Raw genomic sequence first — 22,963 nt, forward strand, 5'->3', positions numbered from 1 at the left:
TAAAGCATAGGGGTGATGAGTCATCCTGGTGGTTTTCCTGGGACTCTCCCTGTTTAACACTGAAAGCCCCATGACCTTACCTTGGAAAGCTTCTGGTTATAGGCAAACTGAGATAGTTGGTCATGCCCCAGATTAGATATGAGCTTGATCTCACAACTTTCTGATCACCCTGTGTCACTGGTATGAATCTAGCTATGCTGAGTGTTGTGATCCAATGATGCCCTCAGGATGACTGAGGTATATAGCCCATAGATTCCCAGACTATATGATGCTGGAGTAGCAAGTTAGCTCTGCTCATTCGAATGAGGAAACTCCCTGTAGTTCAATGTTAACTCCCAAGTACACGGACATGATGAGTTATTTTCACCTGTAACACCCAGGGCATCCTTGTTGGTTTTTAGGACTCTCATCAGGATGATAGAGGGCACGACAGTTTTGATTCCAAGTAAGTGGGGGTCATTATTATCAAAATAAGTTAATCAGCAAAACTGACCTCAGACAGGGGCAATAATGATGGATTACTTTTAAATAATTTTACTTTAGTGGGAAACTTTGTCTAAAGAAACTAAGAAACAAATATTTGATCAGGAACTTAACCCCTCTAGTGGAACAAATTCATTTCTTTTCCAAATATGAGTTTATATATTCATTATCCTTTGGCTCCAAATGTAATCAGGAGTATGATATTGAACCAGAGAGAATATAATTCCCTTAGCTTTGTTTCTTTATGAAAAAGGGAGGCTAGGGAGACTTGCGGGCTTCCCAGGTGTTGGTAGTGGTAAAAGATCCTGCCTGCTAATGCAGGAGACATAATGAGACTCGGGTTTGATTCCTGGATGGGAAGATGCCCTGGAGGAGGCATGGCAACTCACTCCAGTCTTCATGCCTGGAGAATCTCATGGACAGAGGAGCCTAGTGGGCTACAGTTCATAGGGTTGCAAGAGTTGGACACGACTGAAGACTTAGCATGCATGCAGGGAGACAAGGTGGAGAAGGAAATGGCAACCCACTCCAGTACTCTTGCCTAGAAAATCCCATGGATGGAGGAGCCTGGCAGGCTGCAGTCCATGGGGTCTTGAAGAATCAGACTCAACCGAGTGACTTCACTTTCACTTTTCACTTTCATGCATTGGAGAAGGAAATGGCAAGCCACTCCAGTAACCTTGCCTGGAGAATCCCAGGGAAGGGGAGCCTGATGGGCTGCTATCTATGGGGTTGCACAGAGTCGGACACGACTGAAGTGACTTAGCAGCAGCAGCAGCAGCAGCAGCAGAGAGACAAGGAAAAGGAAGGACTTGAGTAAATTGAGTTGGGTCAATCTTAGACAGGTGAAAGGGGAATTTACCTGTCTCACCTCACCTGGGGAAGAGTCTGACCACACAGGAAATGTGAAGGGTGTAGGTGTGCCATAGTTTCAGGGCTAGTCACACAAATGGTATATACTCCAGAGCCCCACTTACAAGTGAAAATCTTATTTAGATGAAAGGGCCATGTTAGTGCTGTGCTCCAGGTTCGTTTTCTATCAGAAACATGCCTATGAGTTGAAGAGGAAATGATAAAACAAGTTTAATAAGGAGAAAGCCGAAAAAAGAAAAAAATAGAAATAAATGCATTGAGCATTCTTGGTTTCCATTTAAAACTTGCTTTTGACTTTGGTGGCCCTCATCTACTGCAGAGTGTTTTTCCTCAAATGAATTCACAGGCATTTCTTTTCATTAGATTGTGTGCCTTCAGTATATAAGTTACAATGCAAAACGATTTGAAGGTACAGAGGGAAAATATCAATTTCTTTCTTTAAGAAATGTGGCACCTATTGGAGGATGGCCAAAAAGTTCTTTTGGAGTTTCCTAACATCCTTATTGTATAGAAAAATTCGAAAGAAATTTTTGGTCAATCCTACAGTTTGAGAAAGACTGTATAACCCAAATGTTTTCAGGCTTCACCACACTCACGAGGTCACATTTACAGTGGTACTCTCACTCATTTTGATGACTTCTAGCTCTATATTTTAGGTCTTCCCTGGTAAAGAATCTACCAACCAATGCAGGAGACTCAGGTTCGATCCTTGCATCGGGAAGAGCCCCTGGAGCAGGCGGATTCTTTACCACTGAGCCACCTGAGAAGCCCTCTTGATGGCTAGGCTGCCAAAAAGAATGATAAGTATCCACTGTAGGTTCTTTATTTGAGGATAATTTATTTGAGGTTAATTTCTGGACACCTCTTATTAAAGTAGCAAGAAATAAAACATGAGTTAAGTCTTCATCACGAAATTTGACTAAAATACAGTAAACTAATCTGATCGTGATTTTGTTTTCCTTGCCAGATAGCAAGCACTTTGAGGGCAGAAACTGTATTATGTTCTTTATCAAAATAATTTTGAACCATCTAAGTGGTTCATGAATACAATTTCTTTTACAAGAATAAAAATTACCAATCGTTTTGAAATCCCCTTTGATTATCTTCCCCAAACCTGGTCTGTCTGCTCTTCCTTGCTTCCCACGTGCCAGACACACCAGTGTGTGTCAAATGACGCTTGTGGACCTGTCCTGGAGGGTCTAGAGTGGAAGCTGGGGTTCCGAAGGGAGGAGGGTGGCCGGATGATTGGCTCCCTGGCTGCCTGATCTGGCCAGGCCTCCTCTCTCTACCCTACTGGCTGCAGTGCTAGCAAATCATTCTGCTTGTCACTGGTTGCCAAGCTGTGATGCACAGGAGATTTCACAAAGACTCCCATACTTTCTGAGCTTCCCTGGTGGCTCAGCTGGTAAAGAATCCGCCTGCAATGCAGGAGACCCAAGTTTGATCCCTGGGTTTGGAAGATCCCCTGGAGAAGGGAAAGGCTACCCACTCCAGTATTCTGGCCTGAAGAATTCCATGGACTGTATAGTCCATGGGATTGCAAAGAGTCAGACACGACTGAGTGACTTTCACTTTCACTTTCTTTCCCATACTTTCTAGAGGATAGTTCCACCATTGTCGTGACAGATGTGTTGTATTTCTGTGGGTTAAATCAGGTCTTGCTTGGGATGCTTCCCAGGTCCTTTGAGATGGACATTCAGGGCTATCAAATTCTATTAAAAAGGCTTCTGTCTCAAAGGAAAAGAAGATGAGAATTTCTTCTGATCGGGAACCACTGGGCATGGCTGACTGCATCAGGAAGCTGGTGATGTGAGCTGGAGTGGATGGTGGGGCAGAGACAAGGAAGTCAGACATAGACCAAGTACAGAGGTGGTGCTGATCTCCAAGGTTGGATGCATGTCTGATTCCTCATCAAGAGAGTCAAACCAGTCACTGAGACCTGTGGTCTGGGTCCTAACAGGAGGTGATGGGTGGAAGCCAAGGACTTCCTCTTGGCCAAAATGCAAGGTCAGGAGGGAGGGAAGGAAGTGAGAAAATAGAGAGGGCTTGCACAAGCCCTTTCTTAGCAAGATTTTGAGCAGATCATCTGTGTGCTTCTTTAGGTTGCAGTGAAAGTCACTCAGTCATGTCCGACTCCTTGCAACCCCATGGACTATATAGCCCAGTGACCTCATGAACTATACAGCCCATGGAATTCTCTGGAGTGGGTAACCTTTCCCTCCTCCAGGGAATCTTCCCAACCCAGGGATTAAAACCAGGTCTTTCACATTACTGGCGGATTCTTTACCAGCTGAGCCACAGGGAAGCCCAAGAATACTGGAGTAGGTAGCCTATCCCTTCTCCAGGGGATCTTCCAGATCCAGGAATCAAACCCGGGTCTTTTGCACTGCAGGCAGATCCTTTACCAACTGAGCTGCAAGGGAAGCCCTTTAGGTTGCAAGGAAAAGGCAACTCGCACTTCAAGTTGGAACTGTTTCTGTGACTTGCTCTTTTGTTATTATAATCACACATAACTGCCTACGGAGAATCCTGACCCTCTGCCAGACTGTTAAAGTGCCTTTGTTTATAACCCTGTCCACCCTTAGATGGTAGGAAGGAGGAAATTGAGACCTCCCTTGCCTCAGGCTTGCCAGTCTAGGGGATATTTGCAAGATTAATGGCCTTTTTACTTTGTTTCTTCACTCCCCCCATCCCTGATCTGTACAAGAACCTGGCATCAGACCCTGATAAGGCAGTTATTTTGAGATAGTCTGCCATCTTCTTGGTCAGTGGGTTCTCCTAAAGTCGCATTCCTTATCCCAACACTTCGTCTCCGATTCGTTGGCCTGCCATGCAGTTGGACTCAGTAACATTTAGACTCACCCCTGCATAGTGAGAATGCCAACCTGCGGCAGGGCATTTAGCAGCCTTTCCTCTTGATGAGAAGTCAGAGACTGCTCATGAACGGGGACCAGCCCTTCGGTGGCCCTTTCTCCTGGGCCTGTGTTCCATCACTGACTTACTGGCAAATTCTTTCAATCATTGAATACCTGTCTGTCTCATTGGGTGAACTTTCATCTAAACATCTTGTCTAGGGTACATGTAAGTGGAAAAAAAATGTAAGACTTTCTTTGATAGTTAATAAAAGATCTTGGGGGAAAAAGCCTCAGTAGCTTGTGTAAATCATTAAACTTGCCCCATGGTCAGCTCTGAATTTTTTCTTTAGCACAGGCTTGGCTGGGACACAAACGAGTTAGGTGAGTTACAACCTGACGCAAGTAAGTTACCTGTGCCGCTGCAGGAGGGCTCTCACTCTCACCAGGTAACAGGGCCATCGGTTCCAAAGAGGAACAAGGTCATTCTGAAAGGAACAAGGTCATTCTGAAAGGAAAGGACTCCTCCCTTGAGTCCAAAGGAGAGAGAAACAGGAAAAGGTACTGTTGGGCTCAGAAATGTCTCTGCTCTGTGTTTCCTAGATGTTGTCTTTTTGCTAATGTGTTAAACAAAGGAACTGGGGGATAGATGGAGCAACCTCGCAGGTTTGTCTTTCAAAGCTCCAAAGGGAGGGGGGCTGGGAAGGGGAGACAGAAGGGGAGGAAGAATGAGGGCACAGTGGGGGGAGAGAGACAGGGGAGAGAGAGCTGACCCGATGCACACAGCTCTCCTCTGGTTGAAAATATTCTGGTTAAAGTATTTAAATGGAGGCTGAGTTTGTTCTTAGGAAGAATTAGTGGATAATCATTTTAAGAGAAAATACATTTGTTATTGATTTGATTGCTCTATTTTAGAGGGAAGATGTAGGTCTGAACAGAGAGGTTTTTTAAAAATTAATTTTTATTGGCGTATAGTTAACTGACAATGTTGTATTAGTTTCTACTGTACAGCAAAAGGAGTTAGCCGTACAGGGACATGGATCCCCTCCCTTTTGTACTTCCTTCCCATTCTGGTCAGCACAGTGCTTTGACTAGAGTTTCCTGTGCTTTAGAGTATGTTCTGTTATCTGCTTTATACATAGTATTTATTGATGGTGTATATGTGTCAATTCCAATCACTCGTTTCCTCCCACCTGCCCCCTCCCAACACAGGGTTTTAAGAAAACCAATATGTGACTCTTTACTTCTGATGTTCTAAATTTGGGAGTAGGCACCAAAATAAAATGCTAAAATCCCAGTCAGATTGAAAATCGACTCTCCTGTGCCTAACATATTCTGTTGGGTGTGACAAGTAAATCAAATCCGGTGCTTTTGGACTATAAGTAACTCCTGGGTACTTTTCTCTAGGCAGTAGATGTATTTCTTAAAATTAAATGCTTGAAAAATGAATCCTATTTCAAATAGGTGTAAAATACAGAGAATTTTACAAGTTAAAAAAACACCTGCGTAATCTACTTGAAAACTTTAGAACTCCTCTTGTAAATGAGAGTAGCTTCTGCCCCTACCCCAACTGCTGGGTACTTGAGGGCAGGTACAAAGATAATTTATCTCTGTTTTCCCAGCTCCAGTGGTACAGAATCTGCCTCTAATACAAGAACTGTGGGTTCTATCCCTGGGTTGGGAAGATCCCCTGGAGAAGGAAATGGCAACCCACTCCAGTATTCTTGCCTGGGAAATCCCACGGACAAAGGAGCCTGGAGAGCTACAGTCCATGGGGTTGTAAAAGAGTTGGACACGACTTGGTCACTAAACAACAACAGAAAGCACTGTGCCCAGCATATATTAGGCATATGATAAATGTTTGTGGAGCGGAATGAACTACAAGTGATTATCTACTGCACTGTCTTAATTCGGACATGCCTAAAAGATACATTTATTCTTAAGCTTTTTGTAGATACTCTTTTTCTGGGCATTTATTTATTTGTTTATTTTGTAATGGTAAAACTATTTTTTCTGGCTTCAGTGTTTTCTTAACCCCTCCCCACCAATATCAATGAAAGGGGTTTGTTACATTGAGGATATAATGTTAACACGTGGAGTCTTGCTTCACCTGTTATGAGGTCAGGAGGGATGGACGCTGGTCCACCTCCTCCAGGTCATGGATGGGGCATGACCACCAGTCCACCTACAAGCAGGCCTCCTCCCACCCCACCCCGTGTACTTGAAATGTACCTTTTGTGCAAAGGTTCCACAACAGGAGCTGTTTTCAAAGATGCAGTTTTCAGAAAGCCATGTGGCATTGAGATCATTGGGATTGAACACATGACTGAACACTGTTCAAGCCTCTGTATAAACTTTTAAGATTGTGATGGGTGGAGATCCATTCATCTTGCTAACACCCAAGACAAGCCTCGTATGTAAAAGTTTCCCTGCTTATGAAACCCAGCACCTGCCAATCTGGAGTGTTTGCCTCCTTCTAAGGTGTCTCCTTGCCCTCCATATTTGGAGGCCAGTTAATTTTTTTCTTAAACCTTTATTTATTTGGCTGCACTGTGTCTTAGTTGCAGCATGTGGGATCTAGTTCCCTGACTAGGGGTCGAACCCGGGCCCCCTACATTGGGAGTGTGGAGTTTTAGCCACTGGACCACTAGGGAAGTCCGGGAGCCAGTTAATTTATGAATCTACATGGGGGACAGATTCTGTGGAGAGGCGGCTCCTGAGTTGGGCCCTGAAGGAGGCCAGGAGTTCTTTAGGGCACAAGAAAGTTGGGGGACCAGCAGGATCCAAGGCAGAGGCTGCCATGTGGGGAGCTTGCTGGGCGCAGTGAAAGGGGAAGTTGGAATGGTGAGGGGCAGGTCCTGGTGAAACAGCAGAATCAGGGCTTTCTGTGGGAAGCAGAGAGCCTTTGAAAGGAAAACTGACCTTTGTGAGTGTCTTCTTTGTACCAGGCCCTGTGTTAATTTCTTTAGGTATGGAGAAGGCAAATGGCACCCCACTCCAGTACTCTTGCCTGGAAAATCCCATGGATGGAGGAGCCTGGTGGGCTGCAGTCCATGGGGTCGGTAAGAGTCGGACACGACTGAGCGACTTCACTTTCACTTCTCACTTTCATGCATTGGAGAAGGAAATGGCAACCCACTCCAGTATTCTTGCCTGGAGAATCCCAGGGACGGGGAGCCTGGCGGGCTGCCGTCTATGGGGTCGCACAGAGTCGGACATGACTGAAGCGACTTAGCAGCAGCAGCAGCAGCAGCAGCAGTTATTCTTAATAAAAATCCTCTCAAGTGTTCTTATCCTCTGTTTGACGTGATAGAGGTTTTGCTTTGAATTGAAAGCATTAAACAGGACAATGCCACAGTGAAAGCAGCGTTTAAGGAAGATGGTCCAGGCGTTGTGGATTGAGGTAGAGGGACCTGGGAGGTCCAGTTTGGAGGGTCCAGCTTTTTCTTCCTATTATTTCCTCCCTGTTTCCTCTGCTGTGAGCGTAAGATGCTGCTGCTGTTGCTTGGTCACTTCAGTTGTGTCTGACTCTGTGTGACCCTATGGACTGTAGTTTGCCAAAATCCTCTGTCCATGGGATTCTCCAGGCAAGAGTACTAGAGTGGGTTGCCATGCCCTCCTCCAGGTTATCTTCCCCATGCAGGGATCAAACCCTGGTCTCCTGCATTGCAGGCAGATTCTTTATGGCTGAGCCACCAGGGTAAGTTAATGTCCTGCAATTTTCCATTAGCATCAGTTTTTCAACCTGTTACCATGTTTAACATTCATTTTGTTAAGCTCTTTACTCTTTTTTGGCGTGTTGTTTGCTTCCTGGAGGACTGAGACTTCCAGAAAACAAAACAAAACAACCTCCTCCCCTCCATCACCATTAGCTAGTATTTTGACTCTGGAATTTACTTACTTTTTAAGTGTTTGTTTAAGAATGAATTAATGCAAGAGGTTACTATTACTTACCTAGCTTGTGTATGCATAAAATAAGTGAATGAGACAGGAGAGGGGGTAGAATAGTGATGATTTTATAGATTGTCCTTTTTTTTGCAAATTGGGATGATGGTGGGTCTCTCAGAAGATCCTTAATTTTCCAAGTTTTAACTTAATTTTCCAAGTTTTAACACAGCAAAGCAATTGTATGTAAGCAAAAATGATAGTCATTTTCTTTTCATTTTGTTTTTATAAAGCTATGCTGCTCCAATCAAAATTGAAGATGTGTTTAATGTCTGAGCAATTTTGAAAGGATCGATTTCAGTGGACAAGATGACTGGCTGGCTGATCTCTCTGACAAGTATCAAAATGCTACTTTTGGCAGGTCAGTGAATGTGTTTTGAAGAATTTTAGGGAGACCATAACAGGTTACCTTGAGAACTAGTTTATTGATACTTAAATATTATTGGGAAAGGTTGAAGGCAGGAGGAGAAGGGGACAACAGAAGATGAGATGGTTGGATGGCATCACTGACTTAGTGGACATGAGTTTGAGCAAGCTCCGGGAGTTGGTGATGGACCCGAAAGCTTGGCATGCTGCAGTCCATGGGGTCACAAAGAGTCAGACATGACTGAGCGACTGAACTGAACTGAACTGAAATATTATTGGGGGTGACCTATTAGTGTCTGCTCTAAGACTGAATTTTCTCTGCTTAATAATTTTTTTCTGTTTATTGGTTGAGGTTGTACATTAAACAGTTATAAATATATACTTTAATTTTTAACAGCCAGTGAAAGTTGCTGTTATAGTCTAGAGCTTTTACTAATAACATAATCTTTTTATAATTCCTTTTTGAGCCATACAATGCAGTTATTTTTAGACTTTATTACTTTATCTTCCCAAAGGAAGGCTTAGCTTGTCTTAGCAATGAACGGCCAACTAAAATTTTCTTTTCTGAAATTGTGTCTCTACTTTTCTCAGCGAATTTGGTTATCCTCTGTATCTTCTTGGGGGCTTCCCGGGTGGTGCTAGAGGTACAGAATATGCTTGCCAGGTCAGGAGATGCAGTAGACACAGGTTCAATCCTTGGGTCAGGAAGATCCCCTGGAAAAGGCAATGGCAACCCACTCCAGTATTCTTGCCTGAAAAACCCCATGGACAGAGGAACCTGGGCCGCAGTCCGTAGGGTCGCAAAGAGTCAGACACGACTGAAGCAACTGAGTGTGCACGCCTCTAATACAGCTTTGAGGGCGAGTGTGAGCTGGTCGGGCCAGAGCGCCACCAACGATTGTGTTCTGGTGAATGGGCCTTTACTGTTAGTGCAAGTTCATGTTCACAACCTAGAGTGAGGCCGAACAAACAGAAATGTCAGAGTTTGGAGTGGAGAAACGTTTATTGCAGGGCTGTGCAAGGAGAATGATAGCTCATCCCCTCGGGGGGTGGGTGGGGGTGAACCACACAAACAAGCCTGAGTTCTCTAAAGGGTTTCAGCAAAGCCATTATAAAAGTCAGGCGAGAGTGTGGGGGTGATCGGGTCAGCTCGCACAATCCTGACTGTTGGTGGTGAGGTAACCGGATGCTGTCACAGAGGTTAACATTATCAGTCCTCAGGCTCTCGAAGGCCTGGGGCTCTGTGCCCAGGCTCATCGAGTAGTTAACACCTTCCATTTGGTGGCGGATTTTCATATTTGCAGAGCAACTTAGGAAATGTGAATCAAATATATCCTGATGCCGCAGAGAGGAGGTAAAGCAGAGGCTATGGGGAAAAGCCTGTTGACGCCCCCTGTCCCCCACCTCCTGGGAAGGCCCCATGGGGTCCTACTCAGTTACATCATCACTCCTGTGCAGTGCTGCTGCTGCTGCTAAGTTGCTTCAGTCGTGTCCGACTCTGTGCGACCCCATAGACGGCAGCCTGCCAGGCTCCCCCGTCCCTGGGATTCTCCAGGCAAGAATACTGGAGTGGGTTGCCATTTCCTTCTCCAATGCATGAAAGTGAAAAGTGAAAGTGAAGTCGCTCAGTCGTGTCCAACTCTTAATGACCCCATGGACTGCAGCCCACCAGGCTCCTCTGTCCATGGGATTTTCCAGGCAAGAGTACTGGAGTGGGGTGCCATCGCCCTCTCCCCTGTGCACTGAGCCACCTGCATATATGTACATGGATGCCTTGGGCTTGCAGAGTTAGCGTGGCCTTGATGATCCTTTAACTTTTCTGACGCGGAAAATGAAAAGTGTTTTGTAGGCTTCACTGGGGAGCTGATTTTTGCTGGCTTTACCTCGGACAAGGAAAGTCCATCCAGGAGCACCCTCAAAGATGAGGCATTGATAACGTCATACTCAACCTACAGTCTGTATGGGAGAACCCAGTTTAGCCTAGTGTGCAAGTCTATAGTGGGTTTTTTTTTTTTTTAATTCCAGCACTGACTGATGCTTCACTGCTTCTCTGAGCAGGCAAAGCAAAAATTTAGAGCATTTTGTATTTGGGGAGTCATTCTGATCATGTATTCAAAAGAGGATGGTGTACTGAGTAGGAGGATTAAAATAGAGACAGCTTCTAAAAGTTTCTGGGAAGTGGAAATATTAGAAATAAGTGGTAACTGTAAATATGGCCTGATGAAATAAAGAATTCGCCTGCAATACAGGAGACGCAGGAGACACAGGTTCGATGCTTGGGTCAGGAAGATCTCCTAGAGGAGGGCGTGGCAATCCACTCTGGTATTCTTGCTTGGGAAATCCCTTGGGTAGAGGAACCTGGTGGGCTAATGTCCCTGGGGTCACAAAGTGTCAGACATGACTGAGCGAGTAAACACACACACATGAAATGTGACCACCTGATTCACGAGTGAGTAAGAGGGAAGACTCGTTTCAGATTCCATTAGGAGCCAAGTGTATTCTTGAGGCTTCCTCCAAGGGGAGTGGAAACTTAGGATAGTCTTGGTGAACACTGGGTTTTTGGGTGTCTAGGATCAGTCAGAACTTTTCCTAAAATGGGAGTTTTGAAGGTGTGATTCTCCAGACTGAGAGCGCAAATGACACTTTGTCAGAAATGCAAATTCTTAGGCTCTACCCAGACCTACTGAAGCAGAAACTCTGGGGGTGGGGCCGTTGTTCTGGGCTGTATCAAGCCCTACTGGTGATTCTGAGGAGTGCTAACAGGAAGCTGGGGGACTGAATTTGCACACTGAAGCCAGTGTCTCTCTATTCACTTACAGTGCCTTGTCTGAATATCCACATTGAACCTGAAGAAGGTAGCCTCGCAGGGGGGACATGGATCACAGTCATTTTTGATGGTAGGTTTTGGTCTTGCCAGATGCAAGTTTCTTATTTACTGATCTAAAGAATCCTAAAGGATGTGAGTCTTTGGTTTTCTTCTTGTCTAAGGACAGATGTCAAAGAGGTCCTGAAGGGGGATGGACCTACTGAACACCCTCTCTGTTACTATTAACTATTAATAGGCGCCCACTTGCTAATGTCACATCACACCATTCCGTGTTTGGGTCCGTTTCCTTATTCTGAGCTGTGGAGTGGACTCAAGGAACCCTGATGACATGATAGACATGTAGCATAGAACTTGGCAATGTGGCCCCAGAACCTTGGTTATCTTCCTTGCTGATAATCCTGCATGCACATGGCTCAGTGTCTCCATCTTACTCCACGATAAAGAGTAACTTTCAGGGTTGGAGAATTCTTTCCTGGATTTAGATGGATGGACCTGAAACGAGAATTTTTTAAAAAGTAAAGTCATAAATGAGAACACTCATTCATGTGGCACTCAGAAATGCCTTTGGAAATAAGGAGCCTTTGAATTTTAAGTAAACTCAGTGCCTCCCACTGCCCCCTTGTGGCGTGTTTTTGTATTGCCCACTCTGGATTACAGCTCCATTCAGCCTGAGACTCCCCTGTGCCTTGTGTTCAGGTTTGGAGCTGGGTCTTCTTCATCCCGCCAATGGCTCTCAACTGGAGATCCACCTGGTGAATGTGGCTCTGCCCACGCTGCCTAGCATCCCCTGTGACGTCTCCCCTGTCTTCCTGGATGTTCCAGCTGTGATGTGCAGGACCAGGTACCCGGGACTGGGAAGGCCAGATGGGATGAATACTTTCTTCATCTCTGTAGCTTTTGGTGGTGAATTAGAGCAACTTCTGCAGTGATTGCATTTACCAACATAGTTCCCTATCAGGGCTTTAAGGCTTAATGAGGATGAGATATGGGAAAGGATGAGACTATTGGGAAAGATTTTTGAGAATTTTACAATATTTGTAAGGAGGAGTTGGATTGTGTTTCCAGTTGTTGATTTTTTTGCAAGGCTTCTATTGCTATTCAGATTTTAATAAGTGAGGCTATTTTACCATCTTCTTCCCTGATGGTTCAGATGGTGAAGAATCTGCCTGCAGTGCAGGAGACCCGGGTTCAGTCCCTGAGTCAGGAAGATCCCCTGGAGAAGGGAATGGAAACCTACTCCAGAATTCTTGCCTGGAAAATTCCATGGCCAGAGGAGCCTGGCAGGCTACAGCCCACGGGGTCGCAAAGGGTCAGACACGACTGAGCAACTTTTGCTTTTGGAGTAGGCATAATTGTAATGACTGTACATTAACTAAAAACCATTTAGAAAGGAAATTCACCTTAGTCTTCAGTTTCTTTGCTGAGTTCGATGTGATGTTTACAGGATTCCAGATTTTCTATCGTCCTATTGAAGTTTTCATTGGCCACCAAAGTTTACACTAGTTTATTCTTTCTTTAATATCTTAGACATGCTGCCTGAAAGTGAACCATTCGTTAAGAGAAAAGGAGATTATTATTTCCTTTTGTTTTCTGTTTCCTCTTTCAGGAAAGCTCCCCCTCTTCTATCTCTGCCTATTGAACCAACCATACTGCACACACTCCCTCGCCCCTAACAGCCAACTGAGTATCATCTTTCCCTTCCTTCACAGGGGGACAAGTAGGAAGTGAAATCCAGGCTATGAGGAAGGAGCATGTTCTAGGAATTCATCAACGTGATGTGTGTGTTTGTGTGTGTGTTACACACTTTTTTGCACAATTCATCTTCCTTGAGGGAGGACCTTTTTGTAATTTACACAAAGGCACAATATGCACAGCCTTAGTGGCCCAGTTTCCTCAGCTTTTTGTTTCTCCTGACACTGTGGCAGCTGCTCACTTTTCAGATTCATCCTCATGAAATTAAGCTTTGAGGACAGAGGATGTGATCAGCTCATCCTGGTAGTCCTTATGATGCTGAGCACAATATCTTGCTAGTAGAAGATGCTCAATAGATATTTCTTAAACTGAAGTTCCTTATAGCATTGCTATAGGGAGAGATGATTTCTGTAGGTTATATAATATTTTAGGGGATAGAGTTCTTGCAAGAACTTGCTATGAAATAAGTCAAAGCTCAATTTGTATGTTCTGTTTTCTCAACCGCAACATACTAATGACTTTAACATGCACCATTGACTTTATATCACCATTTTAGAAGAAATACAACCTTCTTAAATGTACTCTGATTGGAAGATGAATATCAAATTAAATTAGCACTCAAATGTGGGAAAATAATCAATGAAATACTGTTATTATCATAAAAAGACATGTCTGAGTTTGCAAAATTTGGCACTGGAGCGTCTAAATCAGCACTGCCCAACCAAAATATAATGCGAGCCACAAAGAAAACTTAACATTTTCTAGTAGTCCATTAAAAAATTTGAAAGAAAGAGGTGAGATTAATTTTAATGATACATGTTAATTTAGCTCAACATAGCCGAAACACTGTTATTTTGCATGTAATCAATATGTAAATTTAATAAGACTTTGCGTACAAAGTCTTCAAAACCCAGTGAGTATTTTACCTAAATAGAATATCTTAATTGGTACTACCGCAATTCTTTTTTTAATACATATTTTACTTATTTATTGATTTAGGGCTGCGCTGGTCTTTGTTGATGTGTGCAGGCTCTCTCTAGTTTCAGGGAGCAGGGACTACCCTCTAGTTGCAGTGAACTGGGCTTCTCATTGCGGCGGCTTCTCCTGTTGCAGAGTGCAGGCTCTAGGGTGTGTGGGGTCAACTGTGGCACACAGACTCAGGTGCTCGGCAGCATGTGGAATCTTCCTGGAGCAGGGCTTGAACCCCTCTCCCCTGCATTGGCAGCCGGATTCTTAACCTCTGACCCACCTGAAGTCTGGGACTAGCCACTATTCAAGCGCTCAATAATCACATATGGCTAATGGCTAGCACATTGGACAGTGAAGATTTAAAGATTTAGAGTAATGTTAAAGATTTTAGGAGAAGTTTTGGAGGGGAGACATTTCTAAAATCTAACTCCGTATTCATCATATTCTCCTCTCACAAAAATCAGACTGAATGGTGGCCTCAAAAAGGCAAAGAAATCACTGCGATCTTCATGAAAAGAGGAGAGAAGGTCTAGGACTCTCTGGGGATACGGGGAGTGTTTATGAGCTGCTGGAATAAGTGTTAAGTCAAGAGTTTTGGGCATCATGTAAAATCAGTGCCTTTTATCAGAAAGAGCCTCGGACTCAGGTCCTACTTTGCCCTTCACGTTGGTGTTTACTTACCCATTAATCCATTAATATGTGGTTGTTGTTTAGTTGCCAAGTTGTGTCTGATTCTTTGTGACCCCATGGACTGTAGGCTGCCAGACTCCTTTGTCCATGGGATTTCCCAGGCAAGAATACTGGAGTCGGTTGCCATTTCCTCCTCCAGGACATCTTCCCCAATCCAGGGATCAAACCTGAATCTCCGGCAGTGGCAGGAGGATTCTTTACCACTGAGTCACTTGGGAACCCCCTCTATATGGAACTCATTATTTTTTAACTGGAAACTAGAGTAGATTATCTATCAAAGTCCCTTCCAACTCTTTACAGGACAGAATTTTTAAAATTTCAGGTCCTTTCAATAAAAGATTCATAACTTATTTTGCTGAAGGATCCAATCTTTAAAGTCTAGTGAATGGGTAGAGGAGGTAAAAAGTGAAATACAGGAATACTGGGTTAGCTCTGCTTTACAGGTGCAGAGGGCTTCCCAGATAGCTCAGCTAGTAAAGAATCTGCCTGCAATGCAGGGGACCCTGGTTTGATTCCTGGGTTGAGCAGTTCCCCTGGAAAATGGACAGGCTACCCACGCCAGTATTCTTGGGCTTCCCTGGTGGCTCAACTGGTAAAGAATCTGCCTGCACTGCGGGAGACCTGGTTTGATCCCTGGGTTGGGAAGATCCCCTGGAGGAGGGCATGGCAACTCATTCCCGTATTGTTGCTTGGAGAATTCCATGGACAGAGGAGCCTGGTGGGCTGCCGTCCATGGGATCCTGAAGTGTTAGACATGACTGATTGACTAAGCACACACACACACAGGTGCAGGAAGGACGTCTGAAGTAGTGAAGTTGGACTGGCAGCTTTGGCAATTCATGTGTTTTAAAAAATATATTTTTTTATTATTTATTTTTAATTAGAATATAATTGCTTTACGACGTTGTGTTAGTTTCTGCTGTACAACAATGTGAATCAGCTATAAGTATACACGTATCCCCCCCATCTTGAGCCTCCCTCCCATCCCCTTATCCCACCCCTCTAGGTCATCACAGAGCAGTGCTGAGCTCTCTGTGCTCTCCAGCAGCTTCCACTAGCTGTCTATTTCACACGTGGTAGTGTAGAGATGCCAGCTCCTCTCTCAGTTCATCCCACCCTCTCCTTCCCCACCAGGTCCACAAATCCGTTCTCTACATCTGTGTCTCTATTCCTGTCCTGCAAATAGGTTCATCAGTGCTATTTTTCTAGGCTCCATGTATATGCGTTAATATATGATATTTGTTTTTCTCTTTTCTGACTTACTTCACTTTGTATGACAGACTCTTTATTCATCTACATTGCTACAAATGACTCAGTTTCATTCTTCTTTATCGCAGAGTGATATTCCATTGTATCTGTGTACCACGTCTTAATCCATTCATCCGTCTATGGCAGTTCATGGGTGATTCATACGGATTTCCACTTTCTGCCCTCAGATCTCTGCCGCCTGAAGCACAGGAGGGTGTGTACTCCCTGGAAGTGCAGGCTGGGGGACAGGTGGTAGGCAGCCCACATCCAGGACCTCAAGACAGCTGCAATTTCAAGGTGGGTTCCAAGGAGGGAGGAAAGTGTGTTTGCCTGATCTGAGGGTGTGCTTACATTGTTGACAAGCAAGTTACACCTCAGCTAGGGAGTCTGTCTGCTTTGCCAGGATGAGAGGACAGGTCGATGATAGTTATGGGGTTTCTGAGACGATCTTAAGAAAGTAAGGATAGAGCATGTGAATGTCAGGATCTCGCTAACTTAATAGAACAATTTTATGGGGTAGCTTTTTATTACCCTGCTTTTACAGATGAGAAACCTGGGACTCAGGGAGATTAAATAATTTGGCCGTGTCATCTAGTTCATAAATTGTAGAGCCAGGATTTGAACCTGCATCTAAATCCTCATTTAAATTGCAGCCCATAGAGGAGCCTCAAAGATTACCATTGGGTGACCCAAGTTGTACCTTCCTCTCTGCTTCACGGTTGATTTCTGCTTCTCTTTCCAATCCTCAACCAAAAGGGCGTTTGCTGCTGCAATTCTCCTTCAAGCTCAGAGATAGCCAAAAGCAATGAGGGCCGGGCAGGGTGGGGGTGGTTAGGGGAGAGAGAGTGAGAGAGAGTTTATGAGCCCATGCCTGGGCTTATTTTAGAGATTCCATATGCAATAATTTTATGTTGGGGCTTAATGTTGTTTAGTCTACTGCCCATTTCAGATTGGTTTTATTAATACACTAAAATAATCTCTGAAAGCATAGGTTTTAGACTTTCTATAACGGGCAGTGGTTCAGAGAGCCCCTTGCCATGGTTGTACTTCCCACAAGGAGCCTCCATTTAAGAGGGTTCCTAAGAACACAGTTTAGTTATTAATTAATGCTCCTTTACAACAAGTCTTCATTTTCTAAATTCATCTCTTATATGATCTGCATTTTAATATAGGCAATTCATCTTTAGAATTTGCCATCAATTCACATTTAGCAACTTGTTTCTCCCTCCAAGGGAATCTTGTTTTCCAGAATTTTGCTTCTGCACATATGGGGCAGAAAGAAAAAAAATGTTCTTTTTTATTAAGACTCACACCACCACCTCTACAGTGTCTCAATGAATAAAACAGAAGAGAGATGGCCGGGCATGGTCCTTAATCACCATGCTGTTTTTGGTTTTGATGGCCTTTCACCCCAGATAATAGTTTTCCTACTGATTAAAAGATTAGGAAGGAGAGAGAGGGGAAAGAAAAGAAACACTTCCTAAAATCACACATTAAAGATAGCAAGTCCTTCAGTGGTTCCCTGAACTCGGTAAGTTGATGAAAAATCACCAGGGGAGGCAGTTAATGAGAGGCATTCTGAGCTGAAGGAAACCCAGTGTCTGTCTTTGTTTGGGGACTGGGGCTAGGGGAACCGTGTGTATTAAAAATTAATTCCACCTCGCCAGTCCACTCCAAAGAGCCTGCTGCAGGCACTGACAAGTTAGAACAGCTCACAGAAGGTTTATCAAGCAGCTGGTGGCTCGGCTTTGTCACTCTCAGCCTCTGCTTCTCAGCTCCCCATCTTGCTGCTGCCGACCCTACTTGGGCTCAGGGATCAGCATGAGGAAAGCCGGATTTGGAAGCTCATTAATTTTTCACTCTGTCATGTCTCTAGCTTGGTGGGTGACCAGAGGCCTGTTTCTTTTTTAAAAAGTACCGCTTTATGTCATGTCAGCTCACAGAGAAATCACAAGTGGAGCCCTTTCCGAGGTTTCCCTCTGAGCCTGCTCCACCACCCTGAGGACCTGGGAGGGGTGAGCAAGCCTTCTTTCCGCTGGTCTTCTGGAGGAAGGCATACAGCTGAAGGGTAGACCTTGTATTTTAAGCTGGAAGTTGCCAGGTGTGTTTTCTTGTGTGGTTTGGACTTGGTTGTTTCATCTGCCTCTGTTTCTACCATCTGGGAGATGGGGCAGTAACCACTGCTCTGTTTCACGAAGCTCCCATGATAAAGTCCCAGTGGGCATGACAGTCTGGGGGCGGGAGGAGGCTGGGACAGAGGGAGTGTACGTTTGGCAAGTGTGTGTGGAGCTGTGTTAATCTTTATCCTTTGGTGCCATCAGAGACAGCTCCCAGCCTGTCTGAAGTCACAGCATTCTTCTTTTGACCCCCAGACTGTGCATATTTTCTGTGCACTCTTTTCTGACCTTTTCTGTTAGGAAGGGAGGAAACTAACCTTCATGACAGACTGCACAGATGTGTAAATCAATACGTAAAGCCCGCACTTGCCAAGACACCATCAATGTCTGTTGATTGACGATGTCTGATGAGGGCTGGTGATTAACACTGGAGTTACTCTTTAGTGGCCTTCTCCCTGGGAAGGAGGACTCCTGGGGTGCTGGAAGCTGACCAAGTGAAACAATTTGCTGTCTTGGCTTTGCAGACGGGAGGTACAGTAGGTTTGGGGAGGGAAGGTTGTCTAGGTGTCTGTAAGAGATGGGGGTGAGGGTAGCAGGGTGGGGAGACTGGATCTTCTCCTGGGTGAATCGTTAGCATGGGGCTCAAACTGTGGCCAGGGCAGTCCATCCTTATGACTCTCTGTTTCTTCCCAGTCTCCCTGACTGTGAAATGCTGTAATCTGGGACTAACCCAGAGGATGATAGGTGATATGGGATTCCTGGAATGGTCTCCTTTTCTCCTTTGCTTCTGGGCAGTGTGTCAGTTGTCTCAGATGGGGCCTCTCCATGTATTCACAAAAATGTAAATGTTTCCTTATACCAGGCTGTGCCCAGGGATAATGACTTAGGCCCTGCCCCTGCCTCTTTGGAACTTATAGTTAGCACATGATGTGCTTCCGGGGGTGACTTGAGTGCCACGACCAGGCTTCCCCTGCCTCTCCCATCCACGCTGGTCTCCTCCTTGGAGAGTAATGTTGCTTCTCATTCGTTGCATCGTGTTTTCCCCCCAACAGGCATGTTCCATTTTCCTGAACAAACCTCCCTTGGGTATCTTTCAAACTTCTAATTTTTGTAACTTACTAATCCCTACCAAGGTGCTGGCTGATAATAATTTAAGTTGCAATCCTTTCAATTTAAATAAGCAAATTATTGTCCAGAAAAGTTAAAAAAAAAAAAACTTCAAGACCCCAAGATATCAAGTTGCAATAGTGGAATTAAAAGGTTGGTATTTTGAAGCATGGCTTGCCTACCTTTCCTTTGGTAAAACATGCTCCTGGTATGACTGGTGGGCTGGTAGAAACAGACTTGCCCAGATGTGAGTGATAATGGTGCAGGGGAGACAGATGACCTTGTCAGATTCCCTTGACCTCGTCTATGGAAGAACTATGACAACATCTATCGTCTCTGCTTCACAGAAATATCATGAAAATGGAAAGAAGTAGAAGTGATTTGAGGAAATACAGCGACTTGCTTCCGTAGATGAATGGTCTGTGAGGAATGGCAGGCTTCTTGTGTGTGTTGTTGTGCTATTCTGATGAAATGCTTACTGTGATAACTCTTTCTAAACAGTTTTCCAGGGCACAGACACCAATTGTTTACCAAGTTAATCCACCCAGTGGAGTTCCAGGTAAGAAATCTGTTAAGAAAGGAGTAAATAGGAATCTCTTTAACAAAGCTATGGTAAACCCTTCGACCCTGGTAGATGGTCTCTATAAACAGGAAAATCTTACTGCTTCTCTGATGTTGTTTTGAAGGTGAGTGTCAACCCCTGGTTTACTTTAAACCTGGTTTGGTTTCACCTCTGGGCACTTTTGCTCTATTACTTCACTGATAATCAAAGGAATCCTTACGTGAAAAGAAAAAGAGACCAGCAAAATCAAACCAGGTATTGCTGGAGAATGGAGAAAATAGACATTATCATCACTCCTAAGTTTATAGTCATCCACATACTAGCAAACCTTTATTGACCCTTGCTGGGAGCCAGGATCTGTTCTAAGCTTTTGGTTTGTATTATCTCATTAGATCCTCATAACACCTAGTGCTATAAGAACTATTATTAGTTCCATTATGGAGATGAGAAAATGAGATACCAAAAAGTTAAGTAATTTATCTAAAGGCATACCCTTAATGAGTGGTCAAGCTGAGGTTTGGACCCAGACAGAATCTAGAGTGGGCCTATGTACCTTACATTGATTGTATTTTGTATTGAGCCGAGTTGGGTGCCACTTGGAAGGCCATTAACTCTGGTCCTTATCCTGGGAGTTTATGAGTTAGAGAGCACACTGATATGCAGAGACCAAGAGCACAGAAAAGAAGAGAGAGAACACTGGTGGGATTGAGGCTGGACGTAAAAGAAAGGGGCACCACTAAAACCTGCCAAACCTGCTTTGAAACTAACAGTAAACAGAGCTAGGATTACATACAATTTGCAGTCTGATTCTTGACAAATTCCTACATCTATTTTAGGTTTTTCATTTGTTCAGGGATTCCAGATGGTATAAGTATGGGGATACAAGTTGTTCAATTTTTACTTGTGACTGGGTCTCAATACATGAACTGATGTAGTTTCGAATGGCTCAAGAATGTTGAAATGAATATCTGAGTCACTGAGAAGTGTCTGTACTTTTTGGTGCATCTGTACAGACACACAGATATATGTGTTTTTAAAATTACATCCTGAAGAATATGAATTTGGCATTATTAGTGCACATTATTCAATAATCAAGACATGATCATGTTTTATTAAAAAGAGATGCGACGTGTGAAAGTCACACGCCATCATTTGGCTCCCCCTTTTTGGACGATAGAAGCCTTGTTAGGATGAGGGATGAGGAGGGAGCCTGTTGTGAGCGGTGTGATGCAGGGAATCAGCTGGCACTCGGATTAATCAAGGCCATTCCTCCCACCCAGTTTGAGTTCTTCACACTGTCTTCTCCACCTTCGGGGAGAACTGGTTGGAGTGGTCCCTCTGGGCAGGATCCACATGGCTGCATCTTCAAAATCACTTTCCAGATGATTACTCTCATTTCCTTTGGGAAGCCTGCCCAGAGTAGCAGCCGCGGAGATGGGGGAGGTAGCGGGGACAGCAGAGATATTTTGTGAGCAATTGATTTCCTATATGTGGTTAACAGTCCTCCACTGTGACGTGGAATCCACCCCCTACCTCCCCCAGCACATGGTCTGGCTTAGCCATTTGTCAGCTGCTGTTGGGCTTCTTTGTTTAAAAATAAAAACTCACGGGAATTCCTAGTTTCTATAACCTCCTATTCGTTTTTAAAATGGTGCCCATCAGTTGTAGAAATCATGCCTGCCAAAGCCAGGAATCTGATCATTTAGCCCTAATGAAATGAAGGTGAGTTATTTTGCTAGATGGCGACAGTAGTGGAGACCTTCAGACTCTGTGCTGTGTTGTGATTAGTCGCTCAGTCACGTCCAATTCTTTGCAACCCCATGGACTGTAGCCCACTGGCCTCCCCACAGGGCACCTCTGTCCACTGTGATTCTCCAGGCAAGAATACTGAAGTGGGTTGCCATGCCCTCCTCCAGGGGATCTTCCCAACCCAGGGACTGAACCCAGGTCTCTTGCATTGCAGGCAGATTCTTTACTGTCTGAGTCACCAGGGAAACCCTAGAATACTGGAGTGTGTAACTTATCCCTTCTCCAGGGGATCTTCCCGACCAAGAAATTGAACCAGGTTCTCCTGCATTGCAGGCAGATTCTTTACCAGCCGAGCTACCAGGGAAGCCCTAGGCTTCCGCCAATCCCATGACCTTTGTCTAAGTCGACTAACTTCCCACTCATTGTACTCATTCCCTGGTCAAGTGCCTGCCGTACTTCCTGGAAGTTTTCCATTGTTTTAGGACCAGTCATCCAATGACTGCAGCTAAAATCACTTCCTATTAATAAAACATATGCACAGCAAGTCAGGAAGCATTACTTCTTGGTCATATTCTTTTTTGGCCTTAAGTGTAGCCATGAAGAAATTCGAAGTCCTCTGAAGTCAGTGGCCTCATGAGCCCTATAGGTGCCCTTCTCTCTTCTAATTTTGAGGTTTTGTCTAGTTAACCAGCATCTCTCTTATCTCTTAGCATTGTGATACTGGAAGATGACAGCTTCAATGGTTATATTCTATCATTATTTGGAAGGCATACTCTTGCAGCTTGTGGGATTGTGTGGTGAACTTGAACTGCATTGCCTTGCTATGCTATGTTTGCTTCAAACCTTGCTTCATGCATTCCCACAGATCTAAATCTAGGTGCTTTTCAACTGGAGGAAGTCAGCTCAAGTAGCATCTGGTATGGGCCCCAGAATGTTTCTGAGAAGGGGCTGTTCTAGATTTCTTTCCCAGGTCCTCTGAGCAGAGAAGTTGGGGGTAGTGCTGAGAGTGCCCTTGATGAAAAGGGTTGTTGATGCCTGCTCCCCTATTCCTACAAACTCAAAAGAGGCGAGTATCAGGGAAAAGCTTGCTACCCAATGGGAATCTCTGCAAATTGCATAGAGGAGACCCAGCTGAGAAAGTCATCCATTCATCAGTGAGCAAGGCAGTGCCAACTGTCTATGGATCCCCGTTTTGCCTGATGTTTGAACATGAGTATTTTTGTTGAATGAAGAACACGTGCAGTGACTCATTCTTTAAGCCAGGGCTCTTGCTCTCTCATGTCCTTCTTTCTGACTTCCTACCCGATTGGTTCATCCGTGACATTTATCTTTTGTACTCTGAGATACAGAAAAAAGTTTAGTATTTTTGAATATCCATCCAGATCGTGTGATGTGAGCCTTCTCTTATCACATGTGTCCAGAGGAAAGTCACATGGAACACTCCCAAAGAATATTATTCTTAAATCTCGCGTAGGTGAGTGGT

The 22,963-nt window shown here is 44.4% G+C and overlaps 1 protein-coding gene across 1 annotated transcript in view; it reads left to right on the top strand.

The window, feature by feature from the left end:
• The first annotated feature begins 8,361 nt into the window (after positions 1 to 8,361).
• Positions 8,362 to 22,963, top strand: part of PKHD1 (PKHD1 ciliary IPT domain containing fibrocystin/polyductin) — a 452,170-nt gene continuing 437,568 nt past the window's right edge. Inside the window, exons 1-5 of the mRNA XM_040249475.1 lie at positions 8,362 to 8,514; positions 11,339 to 11,416; positions 12,043 to 12,187; positions 16,134 to 16,242; positions 19,671 to 19,728. Coding sequence (XP_040105409.1) covers positions 8,463 to 8,514; positions 11,339 to 11,416; positions 12,043 to 12,187; positions 16,134 to 16,242; positions 19,671 to 19,728 — 442 coding nt within the window. The 5' untranslated portion in view covers positions 8,362 to 8,462. The remainder of the gene's footprint in view (positions 8,515 to 11,338; positions 11,417 to 12,042; positions 12,188 to 16,133; positions 16,243 to 19,670; positions 19,729 to 22,963) is intronic.

The sequence above is a fragment of the Oryx dammah genome, unplaced genomic scaffold (assembly GCF_014754425.2).
Source record: "Oryx dammah isolate SB20612 unplaced genomic scaffold, SCBI_Odam_1.1 HiC_scaffold_11, whole genome shotgun sequence".
In the NCBI taxonomy this organism is placed as follows: domain Eukaryota; kingdom Metazoa; phylum Chordata; class Mammalia; order Artiodactyla; family Bovidae; genus Oryx; species Oryx dammah.